Source organism: Oenanthe melanoleuca, chromosome 1, assembly GCF_029582105.1.
Source record: "Oenanthe melanoleuca isolate GR-GAL-2019-014 chromosome 1, OMel1.0, whole genome shotgun sequence".
Taxonomy (NCBI): Eukaryota; Metazoa; Chordata; class Aves; order Passeriformes; family Muscicapidae; genus Oenanthe; species Oenanthe melanoleuca.
Window position 1 is genome coordinate 107,141,062 of NC_079333.1, and position 13,338 is coordinate 107,154,399.

At 44.1% G+C, this 13,338-nt stretch overlaps 1 protein-coding gene across 4 annotated transcripts in view; it reads right to left on the bottom strand.

Moving 5' to 3' along the window:
• SLC37A1 (solute carrier family 37 member 1) overlaps positions 1-12,666 on the bottom strand; it is a 36,423-nt gene extending 23,757 nt beyond the window's left edge. Inside the window, exons 1-7 of one of the 4 annotated variants that reach the window (XM_056505531.1) lie at positions 10,535-12,666; positions 9,447-9,542; positions 5,891-6,171; positions 4,174-4,255; positions 3,250-3,370; positions 1,360-1,438; positions 431-566 (exon numbers count right to left, since the gene is read on the bottom strand). In XM_056505531.1, coding sequence (XP_056361506.1) covers positions 431-566; positions 1,360-1,438; positions 3,250-3,370; positions 4,174-4,255; positions 5,891-5,946 — 474 coding nt within the window. In that variant the 5' untranslated portion in view covers positions 5,947-6,171; positions 9,447-9,542; positions 10,535-12,666. Of the gene's footprint in view, positions 1-430; positions 567-1,359; positions 1,439-3,249; positions 3,371-4,173; positions 4,256-5,890; positions 6,177-9,446; positions 9,543-10,259; positions 10,452-10,534 lie in introns of those variants that run through there. The other 3 variants (XM_056505514.1, XM_056505523.1, XM_056505541.1) reach the window with 3 other exon arrangements.
• Positions 12,667-13,338: the final 672 nt, after the last annotated feature.

The following is a 13,338-nucleotide window of genomic DNA, read 5'->3' on the forward strand; positions in this document are numbered from 1 at the left end:
GCTGAATTTTGTTACATAAGCTGCCTGTTCCCAGCCACACCAGTGTGGGAGACTGCTCATCATTAGCAGTGTAAATGGAATTTTCCTGCAGAGAAAGCCAGGATGTGTCACTCAGGTCTTGGCAGACTGACAGAAGTAAACACCTGCATTTAAGCTTGCAAAGATTTGATTGCTGATTTGATACAGACAAACATTAATTTGCTTTCAAAGACTTCTTCCACTAAAAAAAAACCAAAAACAACCTCACAGTTTTTCAAAAATAAAGCCTGGGGGTATCTACTCTATCACTTCTGCCTGTCATCAAGAAGATATTCCAGCATTTACATCCTCCCACCCAACCACCATCACTGTGTGGAAGTGCAAAACCCCCAGTATTACACTAAACAACACCATGGGAGGAACTCAGAGTCTAAATTAACACTGTGCCTACCTGGGCCATTATGTAAAACCAGAGATTATGCACATTATAGAAATAACCCAGTCCAAACATGGCAGTGAAGAGGCCACTGGCCAGCATCCCCCCTGTCAGATAGTACCGGATGGGCAGCCGCTCTCCGATGAGTCCACTTGGAACAGGGGAGGAAATAAAGAGAAAAGCCATAATTAAAAATGGAGATCACACCCCAAAAGCCTTCACACATGAAGAATATTTTGTGTTGTTTAATTCTGGTTAAGGAGAAACTCCACTGGTAACTGTTGATTGCTGTTGCAGCAGCAAAAGAGCAATTTTTAGCATTTGACAGGGGGAAAAGAAGCCCCAATAAAACATTTCAAGTTCATTAATTGCTAAGTTCTGATATCTGCACAGCCATCTTTCAGAGAGATCTGGAGCACATTCAAAGTCATTTACTTACAGAGTGATTTTCCAAATGATGTGTCTCCAGCCATTTGCAGTGTCTCACTTGCTAAGGATTCAAGTCATGAAAGTTCTGGCTTTAGTCAATAAAAAGAAGCATCTCCAAACAGCAGCTAAGACTGCACACTTCAAGATGGGTTTGGTATTATTTTTAGGAGGTGTCTGCTCCCATTTTTTGACTAAAGAAAGCCAGGACAATCACTTTAATCCAATCAGTGTAATTTGGAGACTGACTGGAGATTGATTGATTTACATTCTAGATGAAAAAAAGACAGGCTAGACATCAATCTGGAAAATATTCCTGCACAGGCAGTCAGGACTGGTGCAGTAAAAAGCTTTCTATGTATCAGAGATTGATACCACTAGGGCTCAGAATCATGTTGTTTTTTTTCCCCTCAGCAATCAATTTCTCACTCTCCATCAGAAACTCTGCAATAGCAAAGCACAATATCCCAGAAGTCACACAGCCTCACAAATAAACAGCAAAGAGAGTGGGGTTTTACCTTAAATACATTCCAACTGCATATGCACACAAAAATGAGTAATCCAGTGCTCCCAGCAGCTGTTTGTAGTTGCTCTTATCTAAGAAGAATTTCCAAAACAAATTATCACTTTAAATGTACTAATTACTTCCCAAGCATTTTTACATATAACAAGAAAAATGTCAGTGAATGTGCACTGACATTCAATTTTCAATAGGCACATTTAGACTTCAGTAAACATTTTACCAATGTTTTATTTAAAAAAAAAAAAAAAACCCTTCTGCCTCCAACATATTAGGAAAATATTGGCAGGTTCATTCTGAACTCTACCTTATTTAAAACAGCATTCTGGAAGAGAACAAGCATCAGTTATTAGCAAGGTGCCCTTTTCTTGTAAGGCCTTAGGCAAAAGAAAATCCAAAATCCAATTTAACAGACTTGATTAAAAGTGGTAAGATTTGAAAAAGCATCAGGTCCTAACAGCCAAAATGGCTAAAAAAAGAAAAATCTATCATCATAGAGGCTTTTAAACAATCAGCTTAATATGCTGTTCTATTTTTTAATAGGTAAAGCTCTTTGCATTTCATTTTCCAGCTATCCACAAAGCACAGAGAAGTTCTGCTTAAAAAAACCACAGTTCTGCCCTGTAGAGCAAAAAGCCATAATCACACCTAAGAGGGAACTGCAGACAGGATGGAGGGAGCAAAGGAGCTCCACCCTGGTGGAAACACCAAGTCAACCCTCAAGGGACCTGAGCTCATAGAGAGACAGTTTGTGCATTTATTTTCAACAAATTGCCACAATTGCTATTGGCTTTGAGCATGAAGTCACAGATATTAAGTTCCTTCCTTCAGTGTCACTCCCAGCTTTGCCAGGAAAACACCTGAAAGAACAAGTCTAGAGTGCCATTCCAAAGGGGCACCTTGGCAATAATGTCCATGGGAAAAGGAAGACATTTGGGCTGAGAAGTCTCCATTAAAATGTCAATTAATATTTCAGACAAACAAACTCAATCCTCCCTTGGTCAAGGGACAAGAAATACCCCCAGGTTTAAGTGCATCTCACCTAGGAGATTGAATTTTTCCAGTAGACCCTGCAGCAGAAGTTAATACACTGGATTTTGTCCACAGAAACCCCAGAGCTCAAATCTTTAATTATATTTGAAGAGAGCAGGATTTTTTTTAAACTGCTAATTAAAGACTAATTAGAAAGTATGGCTACACAGACTGGGGTGGACTGGCACACTGACAGAATGGACTAATCTGTTTCACTGATGTTTCTGGTAGCAATAAAAGTGTCAAGGAATGATTCAAAGTCTCATTTGAAGTCAAATACGACTAAATTAAAATTTAATTGTACAGTAGGCAAATGTTTTTTTTCTATTCAAGTGAAAGGCCAGGTTCATAAACTATCCAGTAAGTTGTCAAGTCTCCCATGCAATAAAGTCTCACCTTTTACTTCATTAAAATGTAGAGAAAAATATTCCTTTAGGCAGATAAGGACTCTGCAAAGTTCCAATTTAGATAAGCACCAAGTCATTTCACTTAGAAGATTGCTTGAATTAAACAAGCAGAAAATTATAATGATTGATTTTGTTCTTCACTTTTTTTTCCTAAATAGACATGCTAAAGACAAAATCCATTTCCTGACTGAAAACTGATCTACTGAAAGCAACTCTTAGCTAAAATAAGTAAAATAATATCACTTGTTTAAGTGACTTTAAGTGGCAAAAAATCATAAGGTAAGTCACAACTTCACATTCTGTGGAGAAATCAGTGAGGACATGGAAAACAAAATACCCCCTTACATGCACATCCTCCACAAGAAATAGCTGGAAGCAAATAATCTAATTATGAATATCAGCTTATTATTAGGAAAGAACAATACAAAACCAAAAAGCCCAAGCCTTACCAAATGGCTCCCATCCACACTGAGAGGCATTAAATGGCTTTTTGACAGGCTGGATCTGGGCAGCATATTCTTTGTCAGAGTCAAGTTCAACTTGACTTGCACAATGCTTATGCAGCTCTCCCTGAAAGGACATTTGAAAATGGAAAATTCACTTGCAAACTGAGGACTGATAACTCTCCTACAGCAAGAAATTTAACAATTCTAGATTTATATGTACCTTTATCAAACCTACCAAAATCAGTAAAATTGTTGGCCCTTACTAATTGCTTAATTTGCTGGATAAAGCCATAATTACATGGAAGAGTAATGGCATGGTTAGGAAAAACATTCTACAGAAAACTGGTGTTTCTGACAGTGAAAATCTTTGAAATTCTGCAGTAACATCAAGTACTTTGCCCACTGTTACTCCTCAGTTTTATGCAATGCAGCACTGGGGGATTTGGGTTGTGTTTGGCAAGTTGTAAACAATGAAGATTAAAGTATCAAACCCAGAATTAGAGAATTTGTGTCATCAGCTTCACTGGGAACAGCCACAAGGCTACAGACAATGATGACCATAATACTCAACAGTACTGGAACACTCTTGTAAATGCCAGTGGAATGTTCAACTCATCAGTTATGAGCAACTTTTTTCAACCATAAGAATGTAAACCTCTCAAGTATCTCTAGTTAGATTTATTAAATAAGTGTAGGCACAGCTGTTTCCAGCCCAAACCCCAGACTTACATGCAATATTCTAGGTGTGGTCTCACTAAAGTTTATCTAGCAAATATCCCTGTGTGCCAGCTTTATCAGTCTTTCATCTTGAAGGCATTTCAGGTTAAAGTTTAACCCTGCCTTTCACAACAGGAAATACTGAAAATGACAACATCCTTGTCAGACAGGAGCAGGAGGATGTTTAAATAAGGACACCCCCTCTCTTACCTTCACTATGCTGATAGGTTTCCTTGATAGATGGAAGCTGGCATACAGCAGGAAAGTGAGAGAGAAAATGAAAGCTCTATACCTATGGTATAAAAGAAAGAAAATTTGGGAATTATTTTATTTAGATTTTCTTTTAGCATCAAGTTACACAAAACTACACAAGTCATTAATAATTTTGGAATAGTGGAAGACAACTTTTGTGTGTTCTCCAGCATCCTCCCAGTTATGCAGCTTCCCATGTGCTCTGATGTGGCCTTGGGAGGGAGCCTGGTGGCACATGGGAACAGGCAGGACAAAGTGGCAGCACCCTGAGCCCCTGCCTGGTGTGCAACCCTCCTCTGGGGGCTATTAAATATTAGCTCAAAATTATTAAATATCAGCTCAACACACTGCTAGATTCCATACCTCCCTGTCTCACTGGGTTTTGTGGTATTGCTAGGACATAAGTGATGGGTCTCCTAATTGTCACCTTGGATAATTCCTTCTTTTCTTACTGCTTTTAGGATTTTATTTTTGCCCTCCTCTAACAACAGAAATCAGTCATTTCCAGAGATGGCCAAAGGGACTGATACTGGAGCACACGAACAGAACTGAGCAGCTTTGGGAATGCGAAGGAATTCTCCTTTGTACCTCACTGGGATCTTGGGTCTTTCTCTACAGTTCAGCTGAATTAAAAGGGCATCTTAATTTCACTATCACCACAAGATTAAACAAAGATAATAATCTGATCTATTCTATTCCTTATCTGTGGTTTCAGTTGTTTAAAGAGAGCATTTTGTGGATTTGTGCTTTTAAAAGTACCCAAAGTGTGTCTACTGGCTCCTTCTAGCCTTGAGCTTAAAATTAACATCAGTAAATGTAAATACATATACACATACAAGTATCTGATATCACACTGCCTACTACAGTCCCTGATTTTTCATTAATCTTTTTCAATCTTTTTTGCCTTATGAACTTTTACATAACCAGGGTCTTGTTTTATAATTCTGGCATATTCACAGGAAAAAGAGTCATCCCACGAGCAGTTATTCACCCTCATGACTGGAAACATCCTCACAAGGGATAAAACTGAAATTACTTTGTTCCTGGTGCTCAGCTAGTGAAAATGTCATAAAATGGCTCAAATGGAAAATGCATGTTCTTTCATTTGTTATTTTTTTGTTATTCACACACAATTGACTCAGTATTCTATCTCAGGAACCATGTGAACTGATGCCATAAATCTTCCAGGATTAGTTTTCTTCAAGCAAGGAGGGTTTGGTTTCTGTTTAGTTTTGCCATGGGGCTTTGCTGCGTTTTTGTTTTATTTTTTTTTTAATACTGCAGTAGCAAGAAGTAAAACCATAATTGTACAAGTCTGTATCATACATCAAATTATTGGGGAGAAAATACACTTCTGGCTAAGAAAAGAAAGCTGATCTTGAACACTCCTCCCACCTAGGACCTTGAAAATGCAATTTATTATTTCAAGTACATACCTTGCACAGAAAAGGACAAAAGGCTTTATTCTCTAGCACACTTAACTAGTAAGGGTTTGTCTGGGTATCTCAGACAAAGAATCTCACTTTTTAAATGCCAGCAATATTTATTTATTATACAACTGACTATATGTTCTTCCTGTATATACTAAGCAATGAAAAAGCAAAAATTCTGAGCAAGGCAACAGACACAAACTCACACTGTCCACAGCAAGGATGACCAACACTCCAAGACTCACCACTGATCTCGTGAGAATGAAGTGATGAAACGAATCCCAGGAGGAAGCTGAGCCATCTACACCAGAGCTGGCACCAGACTGCAGGTGACACAAGGATGTACGTGTGACAGCGTTATTTGCTCTTCTGGAAGTGTAACAAAGATCCCCCAAAGCCTCTGGATTCCACAAATGTGGATGATCTGCTGCTGGGCTGATCTCCTTGCAGGTTTTGGTTTTTTTTTTTTTTTCCTTCTACCTTCAGTCACGACGTGGCAAATTCTTCACTCTGCCTTTGTTTACTGCTGATCTTCAAATAAGAGAAGCTGGTAAGTAAATAGTCTGCTCAAGTTATTGGGATATTTTCTAATCATAACATTTGAATCAGCAGTTATCCATTTCAGAGGCAAGTAATTAACATCACTAAACTTCACATCAAAAATGCAGGGGAGAATTTTAAGACTATATAAATTGCAGCCTTCTCTGACTTTTATAATTTATGATTTATTTTGAGAGCTTGGCATGGTATAAACCAGTGGAGACACAAAGCAAAGATGCACTCAGAACTTGACCCAAAGCCAGCTTACATCAAAACACTCTGCTTTTGTCTCAGAATGACTACAAACAGGCAACTCCCCAGCTCACAAAGCTCTGTTTGAGCACATCAGAAACATTCACGAGCTTGCAATTTGTTCAAAAAATGGCTGCAGTGTTTCCAGCCTGGAATGAGAGACTCCTCCAGCTTGAGAGTGGGTACTGCTAAACAATGCTGCAAGGCTTGACCAGCACTCCCTCTTCCACCTCATTTCCCTGACCCAGTATCAGCACTGCACAAAGCTCCATAGCATCAGAAAGCCTAGGAAAAGGAAAAACCAAGTTTTTTCACCACTTGAGCTCCCCACACCAGCACAAGGGAGAAGGCAGGATCACATGTGTCCTCAGCATACAGTGAAGAGCAAGATTGGTGGCTTGGTTTGAACTTTCACGAAGTTCCTCCTGCTGGTTCCAACATGGGCTGAAGCCCCTTGACAATAAAAAACCCCACCCTTTATTCCAGGTACTGCAACAGGAACTGGCTGCACTGTTACCTGGCAGCGGCTCAGGCAGGTGGCAAAAGGAACTGTAGACAAAAAGGCAAAAGGCGTGACCACAACTCACACAAGCAAACCCAGTCACCCCAGCAGGATGCTGGGGACACTCCAGGGTCTGCAACGACCCCACAACCCTCCTGGCAGCCCTGTTTAGAGTCAGCACAAGCCACTGCCACGCTCCTGATGGGAAGCTGGGAGGACTCAGGATGAGCTCTCCTGGTAAACAACAGAAGGTGAACCAAAGCAAGAAAGCACAAGCCACACCCACGGCTGGTGTTCACCTGAGAGTTGCAGGGGCTGCCACAGGGCAGGCAAAGGTGTGGGACTCTCTCCTCTGCTCTTCACTGCCCCATCTTACAATAGAAATCAAAGCTGCTCGTCCTCAGCCAGGTATGTGACAACAAACAGGATCTGCAGTGTTCAAGCTGGCAGCCTGGAAGCTTCCCCACCTGGACAGGCTTTCTCCCCAGGAATAGAGGAACACTACTCCCTCCTTACATAACTGAGTATCCCACCAAAAGATCCCGGCTCTGCTCCTCTATGCTAACACATTTTTGTCATACCTCTATTTTTTCTACAGTGTCCTGGTTCAGCTTGCCACCTCCCTACCTAAAAGTGAATTGACTTGCTAATCTCGTTTGGCATGTTCCACCCCCTCCCTGGCCTGGAATCAGGCTGTGCGATTAATCAAACCTCACAATCATTCCCGCCCAACACGAGTTTCCTACCTCCTCTCCGTGGTTGCAGAGGTTAGAGAAAGTGCAACCCTGCCTTCTCCTCCCCTCTCCCAACTCCAGATAAAGATCCCTGCCTTCCTTGTCCTACAGCCATGGTTCAGGTGCCTGATCCATCAGAAATCCTGCCCTGAGACACAGCTGATCCAATAGAGAATATTAACTCCTTCCACAGCCACAAAACTGCCATGTAGGATTAATCCCAGGCAGCAGGAGCATAAAGACAAGGACTAAAAGCTGGGACTGCCCCTTACAGCCATAGCTGACCAGTTAGGTCAGATTTCAAAATTCCAATTTCAAAACAAGTATTTCTCGTCAGTAGTCTCTGTTTGGTTGAAATGAGCTGCAGATAGCTCAAAGTGGGAGAAAAAAGGTAAGGAAAAAAAGAGGTTGGCACAAGTAGCTCACAGCAGGATTGAATTTTTCCTCCAACAGTAACAGATTAATTTCAGGATGATCCCAAACCCCATTTCTCCTCTCTCCAAACACCAGAATTATTTCACCAACCACACCAAACGAGGTGACAGAAATACCTACTGGGAAGGAAACCTGAGAAGCCAGCAAAGAACAAACACCTGAGGTCAAACACTTCCTTAAATGGTTCTCTTAAAATATAATAGGACAGGGCAATTATCATTATAGCAAAGCAATTGTTTAGCAGGTTACTATTTAACAGCTCTAGTACAAGCAGGAAAAGACTTTGCACATCTTATAAAAGGTTTCAGTGCTCAGTGGTCACGCCAGGTTGCACATCTGTACTCACACCACCTCCCAACAGTGTATCCTTAGGATAAATCCCATCACAGTCCTTTCCCAGCAAAGATGACTGAACTATCAGCAGCACAGACAGAACTGCAGCCTAACTCTATCTGACAGATGTTGATTTCCTTTTATGTGCTGCAGGCAGAAACACCTGAGTTCTCATTTACTTGTCAACAACTTGCTTCTGTCTCCACATATCTGTAAGTTCCTCTGACATTCATGCCCATTTTAATAAACATAAAAAAATACCCTCTGAATAATGCCTTATGTTTCAGCTTTCATATTCCATAGATTCTGTAGTGTGTAACTCTGAACTTCATATAAAGTGTTAGCAAATTCTCTTCACAGTTTAGTTAGACAAAACCAAGCACACTGTTACAGCTTCAAAAGAATAACAAGAAGTAAAAACAATAATAAAATGAGGAGAGCAATTTGAGAGGCTGGAACTTCATGATATGAAGCTGTAACTGGACAATTAAGTCCAATATGTAAATGTACAAACAACTTATAAAAGTGTGAAAGCTCGTGACTCTGGGTCCATCTTGGGTGTAGACACAGCCAGGCTCTCATAGTCCCCAAGGTGTATCCTTTGAAGACCTTATTAATAAATTCCTACTTTATTCCTTTTATTACCTCTGTTCTAGGTAGCCTCTCAAGGCATCACACCTAAGCAAAGAAATTTGTGGCAATAAAACTTGTGACAACAGGTTGTAAAGATGACCTTCTACTGTAGAATAAAGCAGATTTTAGAAACCAAGCAATACTTCAGAAATCACACTAATAGGCTACAACACCCAACCCCTAGTTCACCAATACAATGTTTTATATTTCAGTTTTACTGATGAAGCCCAAGGGCAACGCCCCACTCAATCATTCAAACTTATTTTAAGTTCTTTCATTTTCAGCAACTATTTCTGCCGATAGTGAAACCAACCCTCCACTTCCCCCTTGCTGTACTGACACGTACAAAGCGATATTCTCTGAAATATTTACCTTTCAAACTTGGTACTGCTCCTTTGCTGCGGTGGCTGAAGCATACCTTCCTCCCTATTTCAGGTAAACAAGTCACTGGTGAGCGGCTCTTCCCTCCTGCAAACACGGCAAACCGTGGATCAGCTGTGCCGGAGAGGCAGAGGGAAGGGAAGGGAAGGTCCTGCCCAGCCACAGCGCAGCTCCCCCAGGGCTGAGATTAATTCTGTGTCTGCAGACACCGGGAAACCAAACCCTCCCCGGGGTGTCCTTAAGGGCTCGAAACGCCTTTGCACACACGTGGACCAAATGCACATTGTGCTTAATACCCGGCAGCTCTGCACCTGAGCCAGAACCTGCCAAATCCATCACTCTGCCAACTTGACTAGCGTTCCTTCTATTTAACACAGGGGAGAAACGGGCTCAGCGTGGCTTAGCCACAGAGGAGCACAGCCCTTGTGAGCAGATGGTGACCTGCAGGACTGACCAGGGCGGCTCCGGCCATCCCAAAGGTCAAGGGCAGCAGGACATGAGAGCTCCGACCATCCCAAAGGTCAAGGGCAGCAGGACATGAGAGCTCCGACCATCCCAAAGGTCAAGGGCAGCAGAACATGAAAGCTCCGACCATCCCAAAGGTCAAGGGCAGCGGGAGCCAAGGGCTCCGGCCATCCCAAAGGTCAAGGGCAACAGGACATGAGGGCTCCGGCCATCCAAAAGGTCAAGGACAGCGGCAGCCGAGCCGGGGCAAGGGGCAGGCACCGCCTTTCCCCGGGACCCACAGGCGGGGCAGGTGTCGGGCAGGGCCGGGCTCTGTCTCGGATCCCCTGAAGCACCAACCTGCGGTGCCACCCCCGAAACCGAGGAGCGCCTTCCAAACGACCCTCCCCGTTCAGCTCCAGGCAGCGCCTGCCCGTGTTAAAATAAACGGGAGAAAAGGAGACAAAAGGTGGTGGAGCGCCGGTGGGGTGACAGAGCTCCGCACCCCTCAGCCGCCGCTGCCCGGCCCGGCCCGGCCGCCGCTCCCGAGCGGCCCCGCGGCCGAGGAGCCGCCCCCGCTCCGCCCCCGCCGCGGGCTCGGCAGGTGCGCGGCCGCCCCCGCCCGCACAGCCTACCCTGGGCTGCTGCTGCCGCCGCCGCTGCTGCCTCCTGCTTCCTTCTCCTCTTCCTGCCAGGAGCCGAGCCGAGCCGAGCGGCCGGGCCGGGCGCCGTGCGGATCGCCGCCCGCCGCCGGAGCTGCGCGCCGGGACCCGGCGGCCTCGGCCCCTCCCCGCCGCGGAGGAGGAGCCTGCTGAGGAACCCTTCGCTTTAGGAGAGCAGGCCAGCAGGTCAGGGAGGTGGCTCTGCTCCTCGGTTTAGAGCAGGTGAGGCTCCTCTAGGGTGCTGTGTCCAGGTCTGGGCTCCTAAAGACAGGAGAGATGTGGAGCTCCTGTAGCGGGTGTAGCGGAGGCTACGAAGATAAAGGGGCTGGAGCATCTCTGATGAGGAAAGGCTGTGGGATCTGGGGCTGTTCAGCCTCGGAGATAAAGGGACTGCAGCATCTCTCTGACCAGCAAAGGCTGTGGGAGCTGGGGCTGTTCAATCTTGAGATGAGACAACTGAGAGGGGACCTCATGAATGTGTATGAATATCTAAAGAAGCGTGCTAAAGGATGGATCCAGGCTGTGTTTCGTTGATGCTGAGCAGAGGACAAGAGGAATGGGTAGGAGCTGATGCCCAAGAAGTTCCACCTGAACAGTGACCGAGCACTGGACAGATTATCCAGAGTGGCTGTGGAGTTTCCCTTACTGGAGATATTCCAGAACCATCTGGACACAGTCCTGTGTCGTGTCCCCCAGGGAGGTTGGACCTGTGGCTTACTGTGGTCCCTTCCAGCCTGACCATTCTGTGACTGTGATCTGCTTCCCCGGCCTCTGGCAGGGCCCCAGCTCACCCCTGTCCTGCCAGAGAGGGAGAAGGTGCTCCCTTGTACCTGCTGTCCCCATCCGTCACCCCGGCAGCCCCTTCCACTCCAGGTGCTCCAGCGTGGTGGCCAGACCCCTCTGCACTGCCCAGCATTGCCAGAGGGATCCCCAGGCAGGCAGCCCCAGCCTGGGCAGCTGTGCACAGGTGCTTCCCTGCAGCATTGACAGACAGACATGGAGATCTTTCTGGTGCCAAACATTCACAGATCACACAGCAGATCATCTGAAAGCTGAGGGAAACATTCAGCAGGGCTTCATTAAACGAAGGAAGAATGCATTTACTTTAGTTGTCTCCTGGTTTCCTGATTCTGCAGTGTTTCATGACCATGTACCAAAGGTCAGTTTATTTATACAAATGAACACTTCCTGCTGCAGTTTTATTTCTTCATCACAGCCACCTCACTGCTGCAAAAACTCCTGCACTGTTTCTTTCATCCAAGACTGAATAGCTGCTAAAGTTAGGTTAGCTCATGCAGGTTTAAGTTTATCTGTGTAGATCTGTACATTGTAGATCACCACGTGCCTGACAAGCAACCCCCTTAAGGCCCTCACTGAAGTGTCTAATTTTGTTCTCTTTTCCCTCTCATCTTGCACTGCCTGTGCTGGGAATAGCAATAAAAGAAACTCTGACTCCCAGTGTGATGTTCCTTAGGCCTCACATGTCAAACACTTAGATGTGCTTAGCTTTTCTCCATGATCCCAGGGCACATTTCCTTCACCTCCCAGTCAGTACTAAGGAGCCCTTCACCCTTGTTTTAACATTTGCAGAATCAGGGTGTCAGAGTTGTACCTGAACCATTACAAACTCTGGTGGGTGCTGTAAAATCTGCTGCTGTAAAGCTTGTTATGCTAAATGTTGATTCCATCTTTCTTGCTGAGATTTATAAGTAGTGAATCACAGATTAAAAAAAAAAAAATTCTCCAAGTGCTACAAATGTCCTACTTGGAAAGTTAATGCATTGCTCTTGATTATCACCAATCTTACCTTTTGAGGAGAAGATTTGCATGAATCATGTGGCTGCAGTTCTGCATCAGCACCAGAAGGAGCCAAGGCACTGTTTATTCAGACTGGTGTACAGACACACACACACAAGAAAAAAGATTTGTGTTTTTACAGCAGAAAAGGTCAGACCCATCACAGTGCATCTGTATACATGGTTAGCCATGGCAAATTATCACAACTATTCATCATCATGAGAAATCCTCATTTTTAAAAAAAAAAATTGCTGTTGCCTTGGCCAATTTTGAATTCCTTAAAGATTGAGTATCTTACTATTCTGTTACAAGCAGCTTGCACAAGGCATGAGCCAAACAGCCCCAGAAAACTGAAACAGCCCCTGATATTTTTTATACTTGAAGTAGAAACTGCATCTCCCATTCAAATAAATGTTTCCTGTAATCCATTCCCCTGGCATCACTGAAAGCTGCTGGCTGCCACACTTGGCACAGCTGCTGTGTCTGCTATGCCAGTGTGGGTCACCAGCAGCTACAATTGCCAGAAGCCATCAGATAAGTAGGAATACAGGCAGAGGCAGCAGCAGGAGCTCATGCTGCTGGTTGCACAACAGCCTGCTGGTGTAGAGAATCACAGAGGGGCCAGAGGTCAGGCAGAGATAAAAGGACATCTACATGGTTAAAAAAACACAGCACACACACAAGGTTTAAAATAACATGTGTATTCTAGAGCCTCACAGAAAAACAAACAGAAATCACACTTTTGCCAGTTGCTTTCCAAAAGGAAACATGAATTAAGGGTCTGGTCCAGGAAATTGTTGTGTTGGGTAGGAAGTGTGGCAGTGGTTTGGCTTTTTAAGCCCCTGGCAATGTTTGTACCAGAGGAAATAGAAAAAGACGAGCTCTTGTCTGCAAAAGCAAACAGAAGTAAAGCTGTATGAGTTGGCAGATGCTTTCATGTGCTTGTGATGGTGCTTCTGTCAAAAGAGATAATCTAATTT